At 39.5% G+C, this 22,968-nt stretch overlaps 1 protein-coding gene across 1 annotated transcript in view; it reads right to left on the reverse strand.

The window, feature by feature from the left end:
• thsd7aa (thrombospondin, type I, domain containing 7Aa) overlaps positions 1-6,444 on the reverse strand; it is a 299,272-nt gene extending 292,828 nt beyond the window's left edge. The window contains exon 1 of the mRNA XM_052016677.1: positions 5,807-6,444. Within this exon, the coding sequence (XP_051872637.1) occupies positions 5,807-5,966 (160 nt within the window). The 5' untranslated portion in view covers positions 5,967-6,444. The remainder of the gene's footprint in view (positions 1-5,806) is intronic.
• Positions 6,445-22,968: the final 16,524 nt, after the last annotated feature.

Genomic DNA, 22,968 nt, shown 5'->3' on the forward strand with positions numbered 1-22,968 from the left:
AAGCAACTCAAATTTAAATGTTACATGGAAATAAAAACACATAGAATTTGAAATTTTAATTTGGCGGATTTATAGTAATAATGGAATCCAAAAGATAAGTTCTCTGCTGTCTAGGATCTGTTGTTCGTTTCTAATTATGAAGTGACTGCAAATTCAATTATTAACCTTTTATTTTAGGTAGTAACAACAAAGCAAAGAAATGTTGCTGAAAGTTTGGGCTAATTTTCTAAAAGGCAGTAGCTTCTATTTCCAGGTTCCAGAGTTAGCTGAGGGGAGATTACTTATCTGTAATATCAAGTCATTTCCAAAACACAAATGCTATCTACAAGCAGTTCAAAAGCAAGCAGAAACAAGAGGAAACATCAAGAAAAAAAGATTTTTAAAATATTTTTTTTACAGCTTTCATTTGATAAAATCTTAATCTCAGAATTCTCATTCCTCTTTAAAAAAAATCCTCCCTAGCCTTGTTAATTCCTATCTCTATTAACTCAGCTCAAAACACTCCTGAAATCTTTACCCACTTATAATTGTAGTCTCTTATGCATCCCCAATTAAAAACACTCCACTGCTGGTGTGTATTGAGCACTAAGCTTTGGAATTCCCATCATAAACCTCTTTGCCTTGCTATTACACTCTGCTTCTTTAAGGTGCTTCTTTAAACCCATTTCTTTGGCCACCAATCTGTATATCTTTCGTGGCTTGGTGTCATTTTTTATTCAGAGAAATTCCTGTAGAGTGCCTTGGGATATTTCACTATATTAAAGGTATAGTATATTGCAAGATATTTTTAACATAGACTTTTATGCAGAATAATATGTCAATGGACATAATGAAAACAAATGCAGAGTCAAATAATGCATTGAGAGAAATAACCAAAACCTTAGTCAGAGAGGTGGTTTCAAGCATGGCAGTGTTTGTGGAAAGGAAACTGCGGAGGATATAGGGCTTAAAACAGTATTTCCAGTGTATACAGCTTAGACACTAGAAGGCATGCTGTCAAAAGTGCAGGGAAGAGATGAAGGGACGTTCAATCACTGTAATCAATGGCATGGGTACGGGGCTTGTAATGAGACACAGAAGCAATGGCCGTTATTTTTTGCAGTGTTTAACCAGTGGAACTTCAAAACTGGAATTCAAGCAAGCAATCTGACATCAGGGGTTGGAAGAAATCATGGAGAACCTCCCAGACTTCATTGGTCTAAATGAAATCTAGCTCATTTTTGGAACCTGAATATCTCCAGATGTAATCCCTGAGGGATAACAAGTAAATGAGAAAGAACCAGGAATAAATTAAAAGGTCCCAGTTCAACATTACAAAAGGCAGCAGAATAGATGCAAATGCACGACAGACACTCACATTGACCCCTGACCAACAGAGGGAGAAACAGTCTTCCAACTATTCCCTTGATTTACACTGAAAAACAGTTGTCTAAGCAAATAAGTTACAAAAGTAATTCCATAAATTTCAGTTAAGGATATTCTGGTGAGAAAGGAAGACTCTGCAAGAAGGATGCACCATCTGTGGCTAACTATGGCAGTTAATGATGTATCAAATTGGACGAAAATGCATGCAATGTTTGGAAGATGAGTAATAGGCCTAAGGATTGGGATTTTTTTTTAGAAACCAGCAAAGGATGCCAAGAAATAATAAAGAGTTAAGATAGTGTATGAGAGTAAACTAGCAAATAATATAAAAACAATAAGAACAATAAAGTAAACATTGTTTCTTTGGAAGATATGATTGGGGAATTGATAATGGGAAATAGTGAAGTGGCAGAGATTCTAAATGATTATTTTGGATCATTCTTCATGATAAAAAATACTAAAAACATTCCAATAATAATAGATAATTAAGGGGCTATAGAGAGGGCAGGGGTATTTCAAAAATCTCTATTACTAGAAAAAAAAGTACAAGGCAAATTAGTGGGGTAAAGACTGGCAAATCTCCTGAATCTGATGGCCTGCATCCAAGAGTCCTAAAGGAATTGGTTGTAGACATTATGAATGCATTGGCTGGAATCCACCAAAGTTTCCTGAATTCTGGTGCGGTCTTAGAAGATTGGAAAACCACAAATGTAAATCCACTGTTCAACAAAGGAGTGAAACAGAAACTATTGGCCAATGGGCAAATTTCTGTCATTGGGAAAATGTTAGGATCCATTAGGGCATTTCGAAAATCATAAGGGAATCAAGCATGGTCAACATGGTTTCATGAAAATATAATAGCATTTGACAAACTTGCTGGAGTTTTGGGGGCATGTAACAAATAGAGTGAATAAAGGGGAAGCTGTGAAGTAATATATTTAGATTTCCAGAAGACATTCAATTAAGTGCTTCATAAAAGGAAACTGTACAATATAACAGTGCACAGAATTGTGGGTAATATATTGCCATGCAAAAGAAACTGGCTAACTATCAAACAACAGAGAATCAGGATAAATTTATTGTTTTTGAATTGACAATCAGTAATTACCGGGATCAGAGGTATCAGTCATAGGGCCTCAACTATTTCAATCAATATTAATAATCTGGATGGAGGGACTGAATCAAATCTGCTGATGTTACAAAGATAGGTGAATTAACAAGCTGCGTGGAGGACACAAAAAGCCTGTAAAAGACTACAAATAGTTTAAGTGGATGGGCAAGAAGCTGGCAGATGGTGTATAATACAGTAAAATGGGAGGTTATCCACTTTGGAAAGAAGACTGAAAAGGAAAGCAAAGTATTATTTAAACAGAGTGAGACTGCAGGTACAGCAGGTAATTAGGAAGGCTAATCATTCCTTACTGTAAGCAGGATGGAGTATAAAATTGGGGAAGATTTGATGTAATTTTACAGGGTGTTTGTAAGACCTCAAGTGGAATATTGCAAATAGTTTGTTTCCATATTTAAGAAAGAACATACTTGCATTGGAGGAAGTGCAAAGAAAGTTCACTGGATTGATTCCAAGGATGAAGGAATTGATGATGAGTGGGTTGGGCCTATACACAATGGAGTATAGAATGTGAGGTGATCATATAAAAAGATGCAAGTTTTTGAGGAGAATTGGCAGAGTTGATGCTGAGATGATTTTTTCGCCCCCAATAAGGATATTGAGAACCAGGGAACATATTTTCAGAATACAGGACTGTCCATTTAAGAGATTATAATGAATCCCTGGAATTCTCTACCCCAGAAAGATGTGGAAGCTGGTTTATTGAATATATTCAAGCTGGATACCAATATACATTTAAAGTACAAGGTAGTCTGTGGATATGGAGAGAGGTGGGGGGGAACATATTGTTGAGCTTGGCATTGGATCAGTCAAATACTTATTGAATGGTGAGGCTGACTCAGGGGGCTGATTAACCTACTCTTGCTTATTTGCTTACAGATATAACCTTGAAAAAAATGGCTTCATGTCAATGTAGTTCCTACTGATGTTTATTAATTAATAACATTTATCATAATGATAATAATTACTTAATACCAAAACTTAATATCAAAGCAAGCAACAATATACAAAGTACACACAGGTCAAGCTGTAAATGCATATTCATACTTGGGAGCTCAGGCAGCACTTTTGGGGGAAAAATCCTTATTTGGGCCTTATCAAAGTACTTAATCTTATTCTTAAGGCCTCAGAGGAGAACCTTTTTTTTTGAAAGATGCTTCCTGAGCTGCTGGGCATTTTCAGATTTTTCAATTTTTATTCTTGGATTTGCAACAACTTCAGAGTTTTAGTTCTTGATTATAAAACTTTACTGTATGATGGCTGTTCCATCAAGAGAATTGTTTCATGGAATTGTTTTTTTCTAATCCTTCACTATTCATTGTTTCAACCTTGATACTGCTATTTTTTTCAACTCATCCACACCACCTGAAGTTTTCTGAAAAGCTGGATGCTACTGTTTACACATATTCCCTTTGTTTAATGTTTAGTGCAATGTTTGTTGCAGGAAAAAGTTCTCTCATTTGTTTGGTGTATTTTATACCCACTCACAATTCCAAAGTTTCCAACGTTCAGGATTTGGTGCTGCTCTAAACTGTGTCCTTTAAACAAGCTTTGGATGCTCCAATCACACAGAATTTCATATATTTGTATTCCTGAGTTCTCATTTGCAGGCACTTACGCAGCAGATCCTGTGAATAAGGAAATGTGTATCCACCTAGGATGTAGAGAACAATGTGTTCAGATTGGCCCTTTCGGAATTTGTATTTTCCAAATTCATCCTTTTTAGAAATGCATAATCCATTTTAAAATACAATGGATTGAGCTTTGTTGACAGCATACATCCCTGTTTTAGTATAAACTATTTTATAATGACTGTGAAAGTTATTCCACGCTTATCCTGTAATGCTGAGGCCACCCACCCAGTTGAAACACACTAATTTAGATCAAGTGTGGATGATTATGCTATTTTTGAGAAAGTCTTTGTTTAGTACATGCTGTGTGGGATTTTATTCCAGATTGATGATAGCAACAGACAAAAGATAGCATCAAAATCTTATTGAACTCCTGGCAACGTGCAGTCTCTTTAAAAATCCAGGTTATCAGAATAATTGTAAATTGATCAGTGTGGGTTTAATACTATATACAGTGGAAATTTTTTGTTTAAGAGATAAAGTGGTTATTAACAGGTTAGTACTTGTCAGCTGAATGATTAAAGCATGAATCTGAAGTATTATGTTAGTATCTAATAAGCAAGAATTTGCAGAAGTGGCAAATGACAGCCACTTCAATTTCATGTTACTAAGGCAGCAAAGTCCATTGATCTTTCTCTCCCAGCTTAAGGTTGTACAGGGAACCTGGGCCAGAGGTAAGGCTGTAAATAGAAATTAACTTTCAAACTACCCTCCCCACCAACCAGCAGTACAGGATTGATGAATTCACCCTGAAGGTGCCATTGCTGGACAGATACTGGACTTTTTATAGTGCAAGTGTCGATGGTACACCCGAGTTAAGCCACCAAGTCTGCCTCGCGTATTGGTTATTGAAAACAGGTCTCTTAGCGTCAAAATATTTTGGATCAGCAAAATCGAGTACCAGTTAGTTCACGTGAGGTAATACTTCCATGCGAGTTCTCTCGCGATTTACACCATTTGGCGAGTATTCCTGCCGAAATTTCAGCAGAATATCAAGAAAATCCCTGTAAATCCCTTTGTCTTCAAAGTGTCAGGAGTTAGATTGGAAACCAAGTACCTCTAATATACTATCACCATTGTAGCAATATTCAACTTAATGCAGATGGTACGAAGGTAAGACTTGTTTAATGACAATGCTGATTATACATCATTTTATGCCCCGAATGTAATTATCTGCTAACGTACTAGTTAACACCTCCTGTTATGCAAATACTTAGCCCCTCATTTTCTAAGTGTTTGACAATACAGACACACATGGCATCACTGGTCAAGTGGGGACTCCCAACACTGACGCCTTGAGAACAAATCATCACGACTGTTCGATGTGTGTGTTTATGCTGGTACTTGGTTAGGCTGCCGGGTGAGACGCTCCCTCTCGGCTACAGAAATAGACTTCCTGCAGGGTAATGACAAAATGGAATTGCTACTTCCCGCGGAGAAAATCGGTGGTTCCCAAAACATCCCACCTCCCAGATTGGAATGTCAAGCAAAGCATTCAGCTAAGTAACAGAATGGACCACAAATAATCATATGAAATACAACTCATTTCGCCCCAAGATAAATTTCTAAAATACTTCAAAAAGTATCCAAAAGGGAATACTTCGCTGTAACCCCAATATTTGAAACATTATTGTGTAATCTGCTTAGAAACAAATGTGAACCTTCATTATGTCTGTCCTACCTGGTTTCCAAACATATACAGACTGAAACTCCTCTTCTGCTTCTGCCTTAACATTCCAGATCCCAAAGACCAGGGTTAACATCACACCAATACCCTGTGCTAAAGCAGCACAGTTCTTTACACATCTGATTGAAGCGCTGCTTTTCTTTCTCAGTCTCATAGCTCCAGAATCACCAGCCTGCTTCAGTGTGACTCCAGTTCGGGAGACAAAGGATATTATAACCCTCGCCCTGTTATTGATGTCTCTCTTTTTTCCTCTTATTTCTCTTGCCGAGTGTCCGCCACGATCTGTTGATACAGAAAGTCTTCCTCCAGAACACTTGCTTGCCCGAATATGGAAAATAAAAGGTGCTTTCGTCAGAAAACAATAACAACCTGAGCTGCAACCGTTTCCTTTCCTTCCAAGTCAGTGACTAACGGCAGGTTTCAATCAGCTAAGGGAAGCAGCTGTCCACGAGGGGCTCCGGCTGATACAGCGGGTCACTCGGGTCTTGTAGGCGGCAGCAAGTCATTCACACCAGCTGCACGGAAAGAAAGAAACAAACGCAGTAATGTCACTGCCTAGCTATGCTGCAGAATACTGCTGTCTACACTCATATATAACCATGTGCAAAGGCACACGAGCATATGCATGTCTGCACCTGCATCTCACAGCAACAAGAAAGTCAAAGCAATGTGATGTACGGAGGTGGATAGTTGAGAGCGTGTGTGAGAGGGAGGGGGTGGGGAAGAGAATTTCTGTCCCCTCCCCTGGGAGGCCTGTCATTTTGTTTATTTTTTGGGAAAAAATGCTCCCTACACCCATCCTTTACAAATGTATTAGATTTAAAAAAACTTCGATCAAATAATTCCCACACATCGCCTATTTAAGTATTCTCACACCACTGCAAATTAGCAACGAAAGTACTACAAATTCCCTTTTGTTTATCCACTATTTTACCTCAAAAAGGGATTTAAGGTCTTAGAAATTCTGCCAGCGTGTCCTTACGATTGCCCTAAAAAAGAAAGTGTGGATTACTTTTCCCCGACTGTCAGAAAACAAGCAACGATCAAAAGATTATCGTCCGATAGAGAAGATCAGTAAGGATTTATATTGTCGCTGATTTTATGGACTCCGGTTAGAAAATGATAACAAAGCGAAAGCCCCAGTAGTTTGGCAGTCGTTCAAAGCCGGAACCTGCACTGGACTATGCACTCCAGTATACTTTCATCAGAATGGGTTGCAAAAGCACTTTTAGGACGACGCGAATTACGTTCACAATTATGTCCGTACTTAAGCCACAGAGATCTGTCAAGCAGTTTATATTTCATTGTGTGACTGTAATTGACCAAATATCTTAGATCATAAAGATATCACTTTGCTGTGTTGGTCTGGTTAAGTGAGCACTGAACTTTTCCTTCAACAGTGGCTATGTAAGTCGATTGAAATTACATGAAGAAATCATTTTAAGTTATTCTGATACAGTTGTTAAAAAAAGCTTATGATAAAAGGAAATGAACCGCAAACAGGCAAGGATGTGGAAACCAGGACATAACTTGAGGGCAGCATTTTTCACAGTCACTATTGCAAATAAGTGTCATAATTATCCTGCATGTCAATATAATTTGTGTATCTGCTCAACTTGACTTGTTAAGAATCTTGCAGGCAAACATGACAGTTAATCATCGTTATATCAGTAAAATATCTGGTGGAGCTGAGGTTGGAGAAAACGGCTAATGGGACCTCAGAAATACGTGATGACTACCATCAATATTCTTCTCAGATTTGGGGAGGGTTTACCCCAGGTATAGGGTCAACTCACAAATGATAATTTGTTAATTACTCAAACATTAAACTGTGTGATAGGCAAAAATTTTGCCGATTTTAAGCTAAATTGGTAGTCGCATCCTGCGGACCAAGGTTTGAGTGATTGAGAAAATGTTTAAAGTAGGTTACTTGGCTCAATTCTAAGCATTTTTCAATAATACAGTATTCTGAAACAATGTACACCAAGTCTAAATTCTTATGAAATATATGACTGATAAACCAAGATGTTTATAGAAGGTTCCCTGTAGTTATACACTTTAAACAGCACATATTTTATGGCTAGGTGTTTTCTTTTATTACCATCTTGCTAAATGATGTAGTGTCAAAGCTTATATAATTGGTGTCATTTTGTGACATAAAAATTTGGTGCCATATCCTCTTTCCCCACTATAGGCAGCAGAGGGTGACTGGCATTAGAAAATATTAGGAGAGGGGTTGAATAAAGCACGAAGTGGTTACTGTTTTAATCATCTTCTGAATCTGCAAAACAGAATTGAATTAAATAATGAAATAAGGAACAAATAACAAATAAAAGATCAGGAGCTAGGTACTTAAAAATCTGGCAATAAATAACAAAATGATCTAAGAATAAGTAACAACAATAAATAAAAGATCAGGACATTGACAGACAAAAAGGTGGCATAAAAAGAAATGAAATAACATTTAAAGAGCCCCTGAGCTACTGATAGTGGTTACATTGTTGACAATAACTCAATGGATAAATACATCATGTGGTGTTGCATCAACTCATGTGGATGAAGAAAGTCCTTAGCTTGCACTAAGATAGATGATATCAGCCAGAGCAGTGCTATTATATCATAATTCCACTCCATGACTAATAGCTGGAGAAGTGTGCATTGGTGAGGGTAGGATTGATTTTAGTCATAATGGATCGAATATTGAATAGTGGACATACACAATCTCGGCTGACCCCTGAAACATGATTGCTTGAATAAACTAATCAGCTGTGAAACAACAATGTGTCATGAGTAAATAACTTTAGCAGACAATTTGAGAAAAGAAAGAAAAGGTTAATATTCCTGTCATCTTCATATTTTGCATTTCAGGAGAAAATGGTTTATTGAAACAGCAAAATCCAAATTAAATTTAAATAGTTCCTTTATATTACTGAATGTCCAGAACTTCTTTATACAATGATGGCCATAGTCGGGTTTGGAGATGGGAGGGGACAGCTTAAATTTAATGCATTGGCAAACAAATAGTGGGTGCATGTCAACTAACAAAGATGTTCTAGAGCAGAGAAAATTAGTATAAGATATGAGCAACAAAATAACATACCTAATGTTACGAGGATTACAGAACCAAAAATAAAGAGGTTGGTGATGGAAAGAACGTAATGCTTGAAGCTCAGCTAAAGGTTGTGCATGAATTTGTGGACTCTTGCTGAGGTCACGAGAAGGGAAAGAAGTTTGTGTCCAACAACAGATGTAATAGCATTGGTCTCTAGAATATTCGGCTGAAGAAGAATGTGTGGCTCATCTGGCATTTGATGTTATCCGCCATTCTGCAGAAACAGATTAGATATTTAGTAATCCATTGAAATTAGTAATATTCCCATGGGAGGATACAGTTAACCTTGAGCCAACCAACAGAATGAAAAAATTGGACCATACCATATGAATTGCACTTTATGCATTTTGTCACATTGTGATGCAGTGTACAACCAAAAGTTATCTCGTAAAGTTTCTTTATGCTATTAAAATAATATAATTTCTACAGTTCCAATGTCATTGCATGATCTAGAATTGTTTTGCATGGGTCAATGTGGGGGGAAAAGTACAAGAATGAAATTACTTTTCACTTGTGGCTATGTTCAAACAAACCCCACTAAATGGAAGTGTTTAAAACAAGGAAGCTTGATTCAATAAATAGAATTGCTCAGTCAAATTCATTGAGTGACCTTGTTTCACATGCATGAAGGGTCTACATCCTTCACTAGCATCTGGAACATGTGAATTATGAGCCTGTCACATGAGGGAATCTGAGGTAAGTTACCTTCTGTTTATTTACAATATTTCATAGCTACATTATATCATACAATACAATAAAGGGTTGAAGTATAACATTTTACTGACAAGATTGAAGTAGATATAATGAATAATGATGTATTAATACAACCTTTTAGAAGAACAGTTAAAAGATCAGTATTTGCAAAGATGAATGTCAGGCCATTAATCTGGTGTTTAAATGTTCAATATGTCCAAAACTTTCACAGATAATTGCTTTAATTACTTTCAGAGAAACATAATGGGAACATTTTACATTTCTAAAATGTAATAGAATAGAATATCAATAGTAAAGGACATCATTTGTGTTCATTTGAAGACTCAGAGAACTGCAGAGGTGCATGGATCATGAAGATCCCTTGTTTGATCTTCATTCTACTTAACAGGTTTTGTGTTCTCAACTGGGATGAAAAGTGGTGCTACAACTGAGTTGAGGAACCTTGGCTAAGAAAAGAAAAATGTGTACCAGTTTCTACCTTCTGTTTACTATTCACTTTGAAGTTATTGAGCAAGGATATTAAGTAATAGCTTTTAATAGGACCTTCTCAATATTGAATAGCCTGCTAATACTTTATGTCAAATTTTTTTAAAAAATCATGTGAGCCTGGTTAATATCTCAAGGATGCTTTAAGTACTGTAAAGAGTGACTGCATTTACTGTTTAATACTGGAGCTGACACCAAGCCTTTCAATTCCATTAGTGTCTCAGAATTGGCTTTCAGGATGAGAACAAATGTTAATTCTCATATCATGTAATGGGAACTATGCTCTGTCAATCCGTTGTATATGTCTGCAGAACGTATGCCTTCTGATAGCAAGCCATGTGACACTGAAAATCCAGAATTTCTTCTCCAAAATAAATAAAAATTTAGAAATCCACCTCTATGTAGAATATGTGTAGATTGAAAATACCTGAGTAGAATAATATTTGCCTTTCAACAGGATTATGCATTACAGCCATACACTTAGACACATTTCTATTTGGCTTAAACAAATAATATGTTTTACCAATTTGAGTACAAATTAGTGAAGTTGCTATTTGTATTTGAAAAAATGAAATACTGTAGGTGTTGGAAATTTGAAATAGGACAGAAAATGCTGGAATTGCTCGACAGGTCACAGAGCATCTGTGGAGAGATGCACATGATTTTGATTTATTTTCTATTTTTGTTACATCTTTTAACATGTAGGAACCAAAACATTAGTTTCTCCTTTGTCATAGCTTCAGAAGATTATCCTTTGTAATCAAAAAGCAAGAAAACTTGCAGATGCTGGAGATCTGAAATAAAAACAGAAAATGCTAGAGTAAGTCCACAAGATCACAAGATCACAAGATAAGGGAGCAGAAGCAGGCCATTCGGCCCATCGAGTCTGCTCCAAGGAAAAGGGAAAAAGAAATGGGGTGGGAAAAAAAGAGAGAGAAAAAAAAACTATTCTAATCCCATTTGCCAGCCTTATCCCCATATCCCTTGATACCCTGACTATTTAGATATCTGTCTATCTCCTCCTTGAACACCCCCACTGATCTGGCCTCCACTGCTGTGCGTGGCAAGGAGTTCCACAATTTCACCACCCTCTGGGTAAAGAAACTTCTCCTCATCTCTGTCTTGAAACTGTACCCTCTAATTCTAAGATTGTGCCCTCTGGTCCTGGACACGCCCACCAAGGGAAACAGCCTAGCCACATCTACTCTATCCTTACCTGTCAACATTTTAAATGTCGCTACGAGGTCCCCTCTCATCCTTCTGTACTCCAGCGAGTACAGTCCAAGAGCCGACAAACGCTCATCGTACTTAAGCCCTTTCATTCCTGGAATCATTCTCGTAAATCTCCTCTGAACCCTCTCCAACGTCAGCACATCCTTCCTAAGATGCGGGGCCCAAAACTGCGCACAGTATTCCAAATGAGGCCTCACTAGCGCCCCGTAGAGCCTCATCAACACTTCCTTACTTTTATACACTATACCTCTCGAGATGAATGCCAACATAGCATTCGCTTTCTTAACCACCGATCCAACCTGGTGGTTAACTTTTAAGGTATCTTGTATAAGTACCCCCAAGTCCCTTTGTACTACCGCACTATCAATCTTCTCTCCTTCTAGATAATAATCTACCCGCTTATTTCTACTTCCAAAGTGTACAACTGCACATTTCTCAACATTGAATCTCATCTGCCATTTTCTTGCCCATTCTCCTAAACTGTCTAGGTCCCTCTGCATTCTTTCTATTTCCTCTATGCTCCCTACTCCTCCACTTATCTTGGTGTCATCCGCAAACTTAGCCACACAACCATTTATTCCATCATCCAAATCATTGATGTACAAGGTAAAGAGAGGCCCCAACACCGACCCTTGCGGCACACCACTAGTAACCGGTAACCAACCAGAACGAGATCCTTTTATTTCCACCCTTTGCTTCCTGCCAACCAGCCAATTCTCCACCCATTTTGCTACCCTGCCCATAATTCCATGACCTCTCATCTTATTAATCAGTCTCTTGTGAGGCACCTTATCAAAGGCCTTTTGAAAGTCTAAATACACAACATCTACCGCCTCTCCCTTATCCACCCTACCTGTGATTTCTTCAAAAAACTCCAATAGGTTGGTCAGACAGGACCTCCCCTTCACAAAACCATGTTGACTAGGTCCTATCTTGCCTTGCGCCTCTAGGTATTCGGTAACCTCCTCCTTGAGGATAGACTCCAATAATTTTCCCACCACTGACGTCAGACTAATAGGTCTGTAATTGCCTTTGTGCTGCCTCCCACCTTTCTTATATAACGGAACTACATTCGCTACCCTCCAGTCCTCCGGAACCATGCCAGAATCTATCGATTCCTGAAAAATAATCGCCAACGCCTCCGCTATCTCCACAGCCACCTCCTTCAGAACCCGGGGATGCACCAGTTTTTTTTCTATTTTTATTTCAGATTATTCTTTATATTTTCTCTAGATACATAGTAGGAATACTTTTGCTGTCTATGGGCAAGTTTATTTGCACAAACATTTCATTTCTTCCATTGGACTTCAGTAATTATGTTGCAGGGGTCTGTTTAGATATCATGCATTCATATTTAGCATCCATATCTTCCATTTGAGATAGCACTGATCACTTTTTTTTCATCAGGTGTTTAATTGGCTGTTGCTATTGAAAGGTGGGAAGATGGGTTCAAGTAATAAACACTTTAATTAAACCTATCTGCATGATATAAGTGACTATACAATGTTAACTTTATTAATCATAATGAGAAAGGATTACAATTGAAAATACACATCTAATCTAAATAAATGCTTAAAAAGATTTAAATTCTAATCACATTTTACACATAGGTTAATAAGGTACAAAAAAGCATATTAATACTTTTGAAAAATGTTGTGGTAATGTTGCCTCTTGGCATTAGATAAAAGCTGCATCTCAATGAGATGGAGAGAATGGGAATGTTCAATTCCTTGTCTGTGGTTAGTTGATTTAATCTTGAATGACAGAAATAATACTACAATTAACCTTATCACACCTGGTTCAAGATATGCAACAAAAAATTCAGCATGTGTTCCCACTTCTGATTGTTATCAGTGACCTGGAAAGGTGTGCATGTATGCCCATCGTGAGGAATTTATTGCACTTGTTTGCCTGAATAGTTATATTGACTACTAACATGCAGAAACTGATGTACTTGGTCATTAAAGAGTAAGTGGAATGGAAGACGTAGAGGCACATTAAGTAAAGAGAATCCCAAGCTAGTAATGAAGCCATGCTGATTATCTGTCCATTTAAGTTATTGAATTGAATATCAGGCTGCATTACAGTCTGTTACATGTCCTCCAACAACTTCCCTTAATGAGCTATATCTATAGAATTAGTTAAAATCCAAGTGCAGAAAAGAACAATTTTTCCCTAACTATTTCAACTCACATATAAAGAATGACTGATTATCCAAGTTGCAGGAGGTTGGTTAATAATTCTGGAACATAATCAACAATGTCACATTTTCAGAGGATGAAAGGGAAAAATTATAGATTAAAACATATTTTAAGAAATGCTTGTTCATTTGTATCATTATCTTTGAAAATGGAGGTTGTCCAGTAACAATGTGTTAGTAAACAATATCATATTTTTTCACTTTGGTTTTGATTCGAATCACTATTCAATTAAGTTATTACTGTGTATTATAATGAAAACAAAATGAGATCGGATTATTTAAGGAAAATGATTGATGATGGTCATATCTGAATCTCTGACCAAGTACAATCATGGAAACTATGTATATTGCAATCCAATTTACCAAGAAGGTGATGGAATTTAAATATTCTAATAAAGAAGAAGCCATCGATCATTATTGGTGACATATAACACTCGCAAATATATCCCTGTTCTTTGCATTCAATATCTCATAGTCTCAACAATATTTAAAGTTACAAAATTAAGTTTAATATTCAATTATTGTGAAATATAAAATGATCTCTGATTGCATTCTGAGATTATACTACTAATACCTGGGTTCAATCCTGACCTCTGGTGCTGTCTGTCTGGAGCAGATTCTCCCTGTGGGTTTCCTTCAGGTGCTCCAGTTACCTCCCGCATCTCAAGGACATGCTTGTTGATAGGTTAATTGGCCATTGTAAATTGCCCCTAGTGTGCAGGTCAGGGGTAGAATCTGGGAGAAGTTGATGAGAGTAAGATTTCTGGAGGGAGTTGAGGAGAGTAAAGAAATGGAATTAATGTAGATGAGTTAATTAGTGTAAATGGGCGGTTGACAGTCGGTGCGGCCTCAGTGGGCTGATGGGCCTGTTTCCGTGCTGTATCTCTCAATGACTCTCGGATTCTATATTAGCAGCTGCCGTAGGGGTTGTTTACTGCAGTGATGCAATTTCCAACTGATTAAATCAGACTCAGAGACAAAGTAATTATCTATTTCAATCGCTCGCTCTTATTATAACTTAAAAAGCAACATTTGCTAAAATATTGTTTTCTGTTTATTTTTAACAAGAATAGCAATGATAATTCATTTTAGCAGATCAGCAAATGGGTCCTCACCCAGGATCAAATAAATTACAATATACTGGTAAAATAGTAATTGATCCAAATGTGTTCTAATGTATTTACAAGAAAATGGTAAAGTGCCTTATTTTCTGAAAGGTTTTAATAGCTCCCCCTAATGTTGCCATTCTAATGTGCATTGCATGAACTTCCAAAATTGTTAGTCATATTTATTATGTTGACATTCTTTGACTTGAAGCTAAACCTCAGAGATACTGCATTAAGATAGATAAATGTTGGAAGTAAAATGAATGAGCTTTTCAAACAAAATGATGGAAATCAATAGGATTAAGTTATGTCTCAGACTAAATTTCTTTCCTTTTGTTTTTGTCTTTCCCTAATCCATAACCCACGATAAAAAACTGGCTTCTAACTTTTTTTCACAATTAGAGAATACTTCTATGCTGTGGGAAATGGAAAGATTTTGGAATGTCAGTAAGTGAGTCATTCACCAGCCTCTAGTCAATAGTGATCCCTAGGATGCTGATGATGGAAGTTTTGGCAATGCTATTGAATATTGAGGGGAGGTGGTTAGCTTCTCTGCTCTTGTTCATAGTTCAGATGAAAGGTCATTGGACTTAAACATTGACTTTTTTTCTTCACAGGTACTCCCTGACCTGTTGAATATTTCCACTATGTTATGGTTTATTTCAGATTTACAGTATCTGTGGTATTTTGCTTTTGGAATTGGTTATTGCCTGGCACTTGCAATAGAATATAAAACCAAGGAGTATCATCATCAGGTGAGAGACCACCAACATAGGAATGAGGTATTGAGATTTTTATTATTCAGAGGGTTGAAAATCTTTAGAAAAAACAATACTGGAAGGTCTTACATGTTCAGTCCATGAGTATATTCAAAATAATGATTAATAGAGTTTTGGGGACTAGAGGAAAAGAGAAGAATGGGGAGAAGATAGGAATGTGGGGTTTGTGTGTAAAATGATCCAAGATCTTATGAGTTAAAGGACCATATAAAAGGAACAGTCTTTCATTAAAATGACACTTTTCATAGCCTCACAATTGCAATAAATACTTTACAATGAATGAATTACTTTTGAAGAATAACTGATTTATGCATAGCAGGCTCCCACAGACTGCAATAAAATTATGACTGGATAATCTGTTGTCAGTAAAGTTGATCATAGTATAGATATTGACCAAAATAATGGGGAGAGCTCTGTTGTTCTTCAAAATAGTGCCATGGGGGTTCTTTTACATTCATCTGATTTAGTGATTCAGCCAATAGACAGGACCTCTGCCAGTGCAAATGTCCATATCACTGCTGTAGAATATCAGCCTACATTTTTGTTCCACCTTCTCTGGAAAGGAACTTTCACCTGCAGACTCAGAAACAAGAGCACTATTTACTGAGTTACAGGTGGAATGTCGTTCATCCCTGCTCTTATTTCCTATGTTCTTAGGTATCTTTACACTTGTTGAGTTCTCGTACTTCAAAGGCTGAAACTCACAAATTTCCCTTTCATATTCTTGCTTAGCTATAAATAAATATATTATTTTTCAGTTTGAAAAATCTGTGCTGTTTTTGATATCCACCAATCTGAATAATGTTCAATTGCACATGTGAGGCTATGCTTAATCCTGTAAGTAGATTACTGTGAGCAGGGTTTTGTTAATCCTTGCTTTGTGAACCTCTGGGAATAGTAAAATAATGGAAAAGTTTAGCTTCAGGATCGTGACAAACAAGGTCTGTTCATGGAAAAAACACTGATGAAATAGAAAATGTTCCCATTAGAAATAAAAATTGTATTGGTAATGGAGGTCGAGTTCTATCAGAATTGGGCAGGCAGAGGATGTGATGTGTATTTTTTTTGTGTCAGGGAGGGCACAATATTTGTGCTACCTGATCACTTTGATCATCCATTGGCTGGACCCCTGTAATGATGAGGAGAACTGATGGTGGGAGCAGATGGCACTTAAAAATAACCATCACTTCCATTAATCTTTGCTCAGCTCCATTAATGTAAAGGTGTCACTCAGTATAATGCAAACTATGATGATGGTTCTGATAGCTTCGATAGCAGCACACACTGCTGCTTTGGAAGCTTACTTGAATGCTATCTTGCTGCTTTTGCCCAATATTGACAGGAGTCACCAGAGCATCACAGCAACCTTGTTCACGTGGACAACCAAATAATTGCTGCGACACCATTCATCAAAGAGTTTTCTTTCAAGATAACAGATATCTGCTCCCCAATCCAGCCATTCATCTAATACCCTTGTTAGTGTTACACAGATGGAAAACTCTGGCCCATGTTGAGATGTTCTGCTTTGCAGATGGATACTCTAGACCTAGAGGTGTCTATAGTTGTACTTGAGGCTCTCAGGAATATCCTCAATGCAATTTCTAAAATATCCTTAATGGAAGTTGTGATATACCTGTTCACAAGCTATGGCTACTGGGAAACATACAAGACAAGTTATGAACAGATGGCACAAAAATGATTTTCAATTGCTTCTGTTAATCATCAGAAAGAAATGTGATTAGGTTAACCAATATTGTCCAGACATGTTTATGTTTGTAACAAATTATTGACTACTCTATATCCTATACTTCAAGTGTTTCGACACTGCAAAATTGTATAATTTGCCATAAAGCACCTCAGGTCCTCCTGAGATTTTTTTTCATCCTGAAGCGCTATGAATCTGAATGGAAGGTAGACAATCAGATGTTTGTTGTAACAACAGTGGTAAAGATTGCTGAAGTTATCTGATTTAGGTGAAATATAACTCAGTGAGCTGATATCTGAGCATTCTGGCAGGTAGGCATGTCGGTTAATGTCGAATATGCAGCCAGTCACCACAAAGTGAGATACCTGCTTAGGGATACAGTACAAAGCTGATCGATTATGCAATGATGCTATGAACAAGAGTCATGAATTAATTATCGTGGAGAAATACAGCATGAACCATAGAACCATAGAACAATACAACACAATACGGGCCCTTCAGCCCACCATGTTGTGCCGATCTTTAAACCTTGCCTAAGACCTCACCCCTTCCTCCCACATATCCCTCAATTTTAAATTCTTCCATATGCTTATCTAACAATCTCTTGAACTTAACCAACATGTCAGCCTCCACCACCACCCCAGGCAGCGCATTCCATGCACCAACAACCCTCTGGGTAAAAAACCTTCCTCTGATATCTCCCTTGAACTTCCCACCCATCACTTTAAAGCCATGCCCTCTTGTATTGAACATTGGTGCCCTGGGAAAGAGGTGCTGGCTGTCTACTCTATCTATTCCTCTTAATATTTTGTACACCTCTATCATGTCTCCCCTCATCCTCCTTCTGTCCAATGAGTAAAGCCCTAGCTCCTTTAGTCTCTTCTCATAATCCATACTCTCTAATCCAGGCAGCATCCTGGTAAATCTCCTCTGCACCCTTTTCAATGCTTCCACATCCTTCCTATAATGAGGTGACCAGAATTGGACACAGTACTCCAAGCGTGGTCTAACCAGAGTTTTGTAAAGCTGCATCATTACCTCGCGGCTCTTAAACTCGATCCCACGACTTATGAAAGCTAACATCCCATAAGCTTTCTTAACTACCCCATCCACCTGTGAGGCAACTTTCAGTGATCTGTGGATATGAACCCCCAGATCCCTCTGCTCCTCCACACTCCCCAGGATCCTGCCATTAACCCTGTACTCCGCCTTGGAGTTAGTCCTTCCAAAGTGTACCACCTCACACTTCTCCGGATTGAACTCCATCTGCCACTTCTCAGCCCAGCTCTGCATCTTATCAATAACCCTCTGCAATCTTTGACAGCCTTCTGCACTATCCACAACACCACGCACCCTTGTGTCGTCTGCAAACTCGCTAACCCACCCTTCCACCCCCCTCATCCAAGTCATTAATAAATATCACGAAAAGTAGAGGTCCCAGAACCAATCCCTGTGGGACACCACTAGTCACAGCCCTCCAATCTGAATGCACTCCCTCCACCACAACCCTCTGCTTTCTACAGGCAAGCCAATTCTGAATCCACATGGTCAAGCATCCCTGGATCCCTTGCCCTCTGACTTTCTGAGGAAGCCTATCATGTGGAGCCTTGTCAAACACCTTACTAAAATCCATGTAGACTACATCTACTGCACTATCCTCATCAATCTTCCTGGTCACCTCCTCAAAGAACCCTATCAGGCTTGTGAGGCAAGATCTTCCCTTCACAAAGCCATGTTGGCTGTCCCTAATTAGTCCATGATTCTCTAAATGCTCATAGATCCTATCTCTTAGAATCCTTTCTAACAGCTTGCCCACCACAGACTTAAGGCTCACTGGTCTGTAACTCCCTGGACTATCCCTACTACCTTTTTTGAATAAAGGGACAACATTTGTCACCCTCCAATCCTCCGCTACCATTCCCGTGGACAACGAGGACTCAAAGATTGTAGCCAACAGTTCAGCAATCTCCTCCCTCGCCTTGCGAAGCAACCTGGGGAATATTCTGTCAGGCCCCGGGGACTTATCTGTCTTAATATTTTCCAACAGCTCCAACACATCCTCTCTCTTGATATCTACATGCTCTAGAACATTAACCTTAACAACACTGTCCTCAGCGTCATCAAGACCCCTTTCCTTGGTGAATACTGAAGAGAAGTATTCATTGAGAACCTCACCCACTTCCACAGCTCCCAGGCACATCTTCGACCTTTGCCTCTAATCGGACCTACCGTTACTCTCATCATCCTTCTGCTCTTCACGTACGTGAGAAAAGCCTTGGGATTCTCCTTAACCCTACTCGCCAAAGGCTTTTCATGTCCCCTTCTTGCTCTCCTCAGCCCCTTCTTAAATTCCTTCCTTGCTACTCCATATTCCTCACGAGCCCTATCTGATCCTTGCTGCTTACATCTTATGTATGCTGCCTTCTTCTTCCTAACTAGTTGTTCCACCTCTCTTGTCACCCATGGTTCCTTCACCCTGCCATTCTTTCTCTGCCTCACCAGGACAAATTTATCCCTAACATCCTGCAAGAGATCCCTGAACATCGAACACATCGCCATAGTACATTTCCCTTCAAAAATGTCATCCCAATTTACACTCTCAAGTTCTAGACTTATAGCCTCATAATTTGCCCTTCCCCAATTAAATATCTTCCCGTCCTCTTTGCTCCTATCCTTGTCCATGACAATACTAAAGGTTACTGTCCCCCAAATGCTCACCCACCAAGAGATCTGTTACCTGACCCTAATACTAGATCTAATATGGCATTCCCTCTTGTTGGTCTGTCAACACACCGTGACAGGAATCTGTCCTGGACACACTTAACAAACTCTGCCCCATCTAAACCTTTGGCACTAAGCAGGTGCCAATCAATATTTGGGAAGTTGAAGTCTCCCATGATATCAACCCTGTTATTTTTGCATCTTTCCAAATTCTGCCTCCCAATCTGCTCCTCAGTATCCCTGCTGCTCCCGGGGGGCCTATAGAATACTTCCAGTAGAGTAACTGCTCCTTTCTTGTTCCTAACTTCCACCCATACTGACTCTAGAGAGGATCCTTCTACATTATCCACACTTTCTGCAGCTGTAATAGTATCCCTGACCAGTATCACCACCCCTCCTCCTCTTCTCCCCCCACCCCATCCCTTTTTAAAACACTGAAAACCAGGAATATTCAATATCCATTCCTGCCCTGATGACAGCCAAGTCTCTGCAAGAGCCACAATATCATAGTCCCATGTACTTATCCAAGCTCTCAGTTCATCACCCTTATTCCTGATACCCTTGCATTTAAGTAAATGCACTTTAGCTGATCCACCTTTCTACTTTTATACCCTGTATTCTGCTTCTCTTTCCTCAAAGCCTCTCTGCCTGTTAGATCTGACTTTTCCCCATCCACTTCTTCCTCTGACCTACCCCTCTGGTTCCCCATCCCCCTTGCAAACTAGTTTAAACCCTCGCCGAACCACCCTAGCAAACCTGCCTGCAAGGATTATTGGCTCCCCTCGGGTTCAGGTGTAACCCTCCTCTCTGTACAGGTCCCACCTTCCCCAGAAGAGATCCCAATGATCCAAAAATCTAAAACCTTCCCTCCTGCACCAACTTCTCAGCCATGCATTTATTTGCCACCTCCTCCTATTCCTACCTTCACTATCACGTGGCACTGGCAGCAATCCCAAGATTGCTACCCTTGAGGTCCTGTTCCTCAGCCTTCTGCCTAGCTCCCTAAACTCACTTTTCAGGACCTCATCCCTCTTCTTACCTATGTCATTGGTACCAACATGAACCACGTCTTCTGGCTGTTGTCCCTCCTGATCAAGTATCCTGTGGACCCGATCAGAGACATCCCAGACCCTGGCACCTGGGAGGGCAACAAACCATACCGGGATTCATGCTCAATTCCACAGAACCTCCTATCTGTTTCTCTGGCTATCGAGTCCCCTATCACTACTACCTTCCTCTTCTCCTCCCTTCCCTTCTGAGCAGCAGGACCGGTCCCAGTGCCAGAGACCTGGCTACTGCTGCTTGATCCCTGCAGGTCATCCCCTCAACGGCTTCCAAAGCAGAAAACCTGTTATTGAGGGGAACAACCTCCGGGGTCCTCTGCACTATTTGCCTGTTCCTTTTCTTTTTCCTTTCCTCCACCCTGACAGTCACCCTTCTATCTACTTCCTGGACCCCAGAAGTACCTGCTCTAAGGGGGGTGACTGTCTCCTGATGTAACGTATCTACATAACTCTCTCCCTCCCTGATGCGTCGGCAGTGTTTGAAGCTGCGACTCCAGCTCATGAATTCCTGAGCCGAAAGTTCATCCAGCTCAAGCACTTACTGCAGACGTGGTCGTCGTGCACACAGCAGGGTCCACTAGCTCCCACATCAAGCAAGCTGCAGCACACCACCATGTCCTCCATCTGAACTAATTCTTTCCCTACCTAGTTTTATCCTACTTAAAAATTTATAACAGATAACAGGTAAACCTTACCTTTACCTACCAGCTACTCTCCTGCCTCGCCCCTTTACGCCAAAGCCCCTTGAGCCAAAGCCCAAAACACTCTGCTCCCTCTCACTCAGCTGCCCGCTCTGACGCTGCCCGCTGGTTATGGCGGTCTTCTTTTTAAACTGTTCACGTGCTACTGACTGACGTCACGCGCCTGCGCAGTTACTCCCCGCTGTCCCTGAACCATTAGAAAAAAAGACTTACCTGTTCGGAACTCCTCAGCTGCTTCCACTGGCTCACCTCTTGCTCCCGATCGAAAACGCCGAAGACTTCCCTTCTCTTTTTAAACTGTTTGCGCGTTACCAACTGATGTCATGCACCTACGCAGTTACTCCCCGCTATCCCTGAACCGTTAGAAGAAAAAAAGTGGAAGCAGCTGTTTGGCCTATTGAGTCCACACTGACTATCAACCACATTAATCCTTAAATGAATCCCCTTTTATCTCCCCACGTTCTCTCCACATCACCCCAGATTCTATAGTTCACCTTCACAGTAGGGGTAATTTACAATGGCCCATTAACCTACCAACCCGCATGACTTTGGGATGTGGGAGGAAACTGGTCACAGGGGGAACATGAAAACTCCACACAGACAGCACATGAGGTCAGGATTGGACACGGGTCTCTGGCTCTGTGAGGCAAAGGCTCTACTAGCTGCACCACTGTAATTCTGGATGGGATCATCCTTGTTGCCAAATAGCTCTCCACTTGCATGAATTAAAGATGGTGTATAAAGAAGAATAAACAGCAAATGCTGATTTGGTGCTGAGCTCCAAATAATTGCAAACCAGATTTCCATTGATGGAGTGGACTTTTTCTCAATTAATAAAGGAGTAAAGATGTAATGTTGTGAAGTCTATGACACCTTGTGTCTTAAGCCCAGTGTGCTGTGATCCTGCAAAGAGGGCAAGGTGTAGATGCTCCACCAGGAATAGAGAGCCTCAGTGTCATGTTCACTGGGACATGTAACTTATGCCACCCGTTGCAGGTTCGAAGGCGCAAGTGGCAGAAAAGTCAGAGCCACAATGAGCTTTGCAGTAGGGCAGCGCTATTAGTGCCCTCGTTCAAATCTCAATGTGAATCTTTGGAATTCTCTGTCCTAGAGATCTGTGGAGCTGAATCAATAAGTAGGTTCGAGGTTGAAATGGAAAAATATTTTAACATTAGGAAAATGAAGTGTTTTATTCCACACAGGCTGGTAGAATTGAGACCAGGATTAAATCAACCATGATCTTAGTGAATGCAGAGAAGGCTTGAAGGACTACATGGAATATTGCTATTCCAGTTGTTCTTAGGTTCTTATGTTTTGATTTCAGACCCACTTAAA

This window comes from Pristis pectinata, chromosome 5 (genome assembly GCF_009764475.1).
Source record: "Pristis pectinata isolate sPriPec2 chromosome 5, sPriPec2.1.pri, whole genome shotgun sequence".
In the NCBI taxonomy this organism is placed as follows: Eukaryota; Metazoa; Chordata; class Chondrichthyes; order Rhinopristiformes; family Pristidae; genus Pristis; species Pristis pectinata.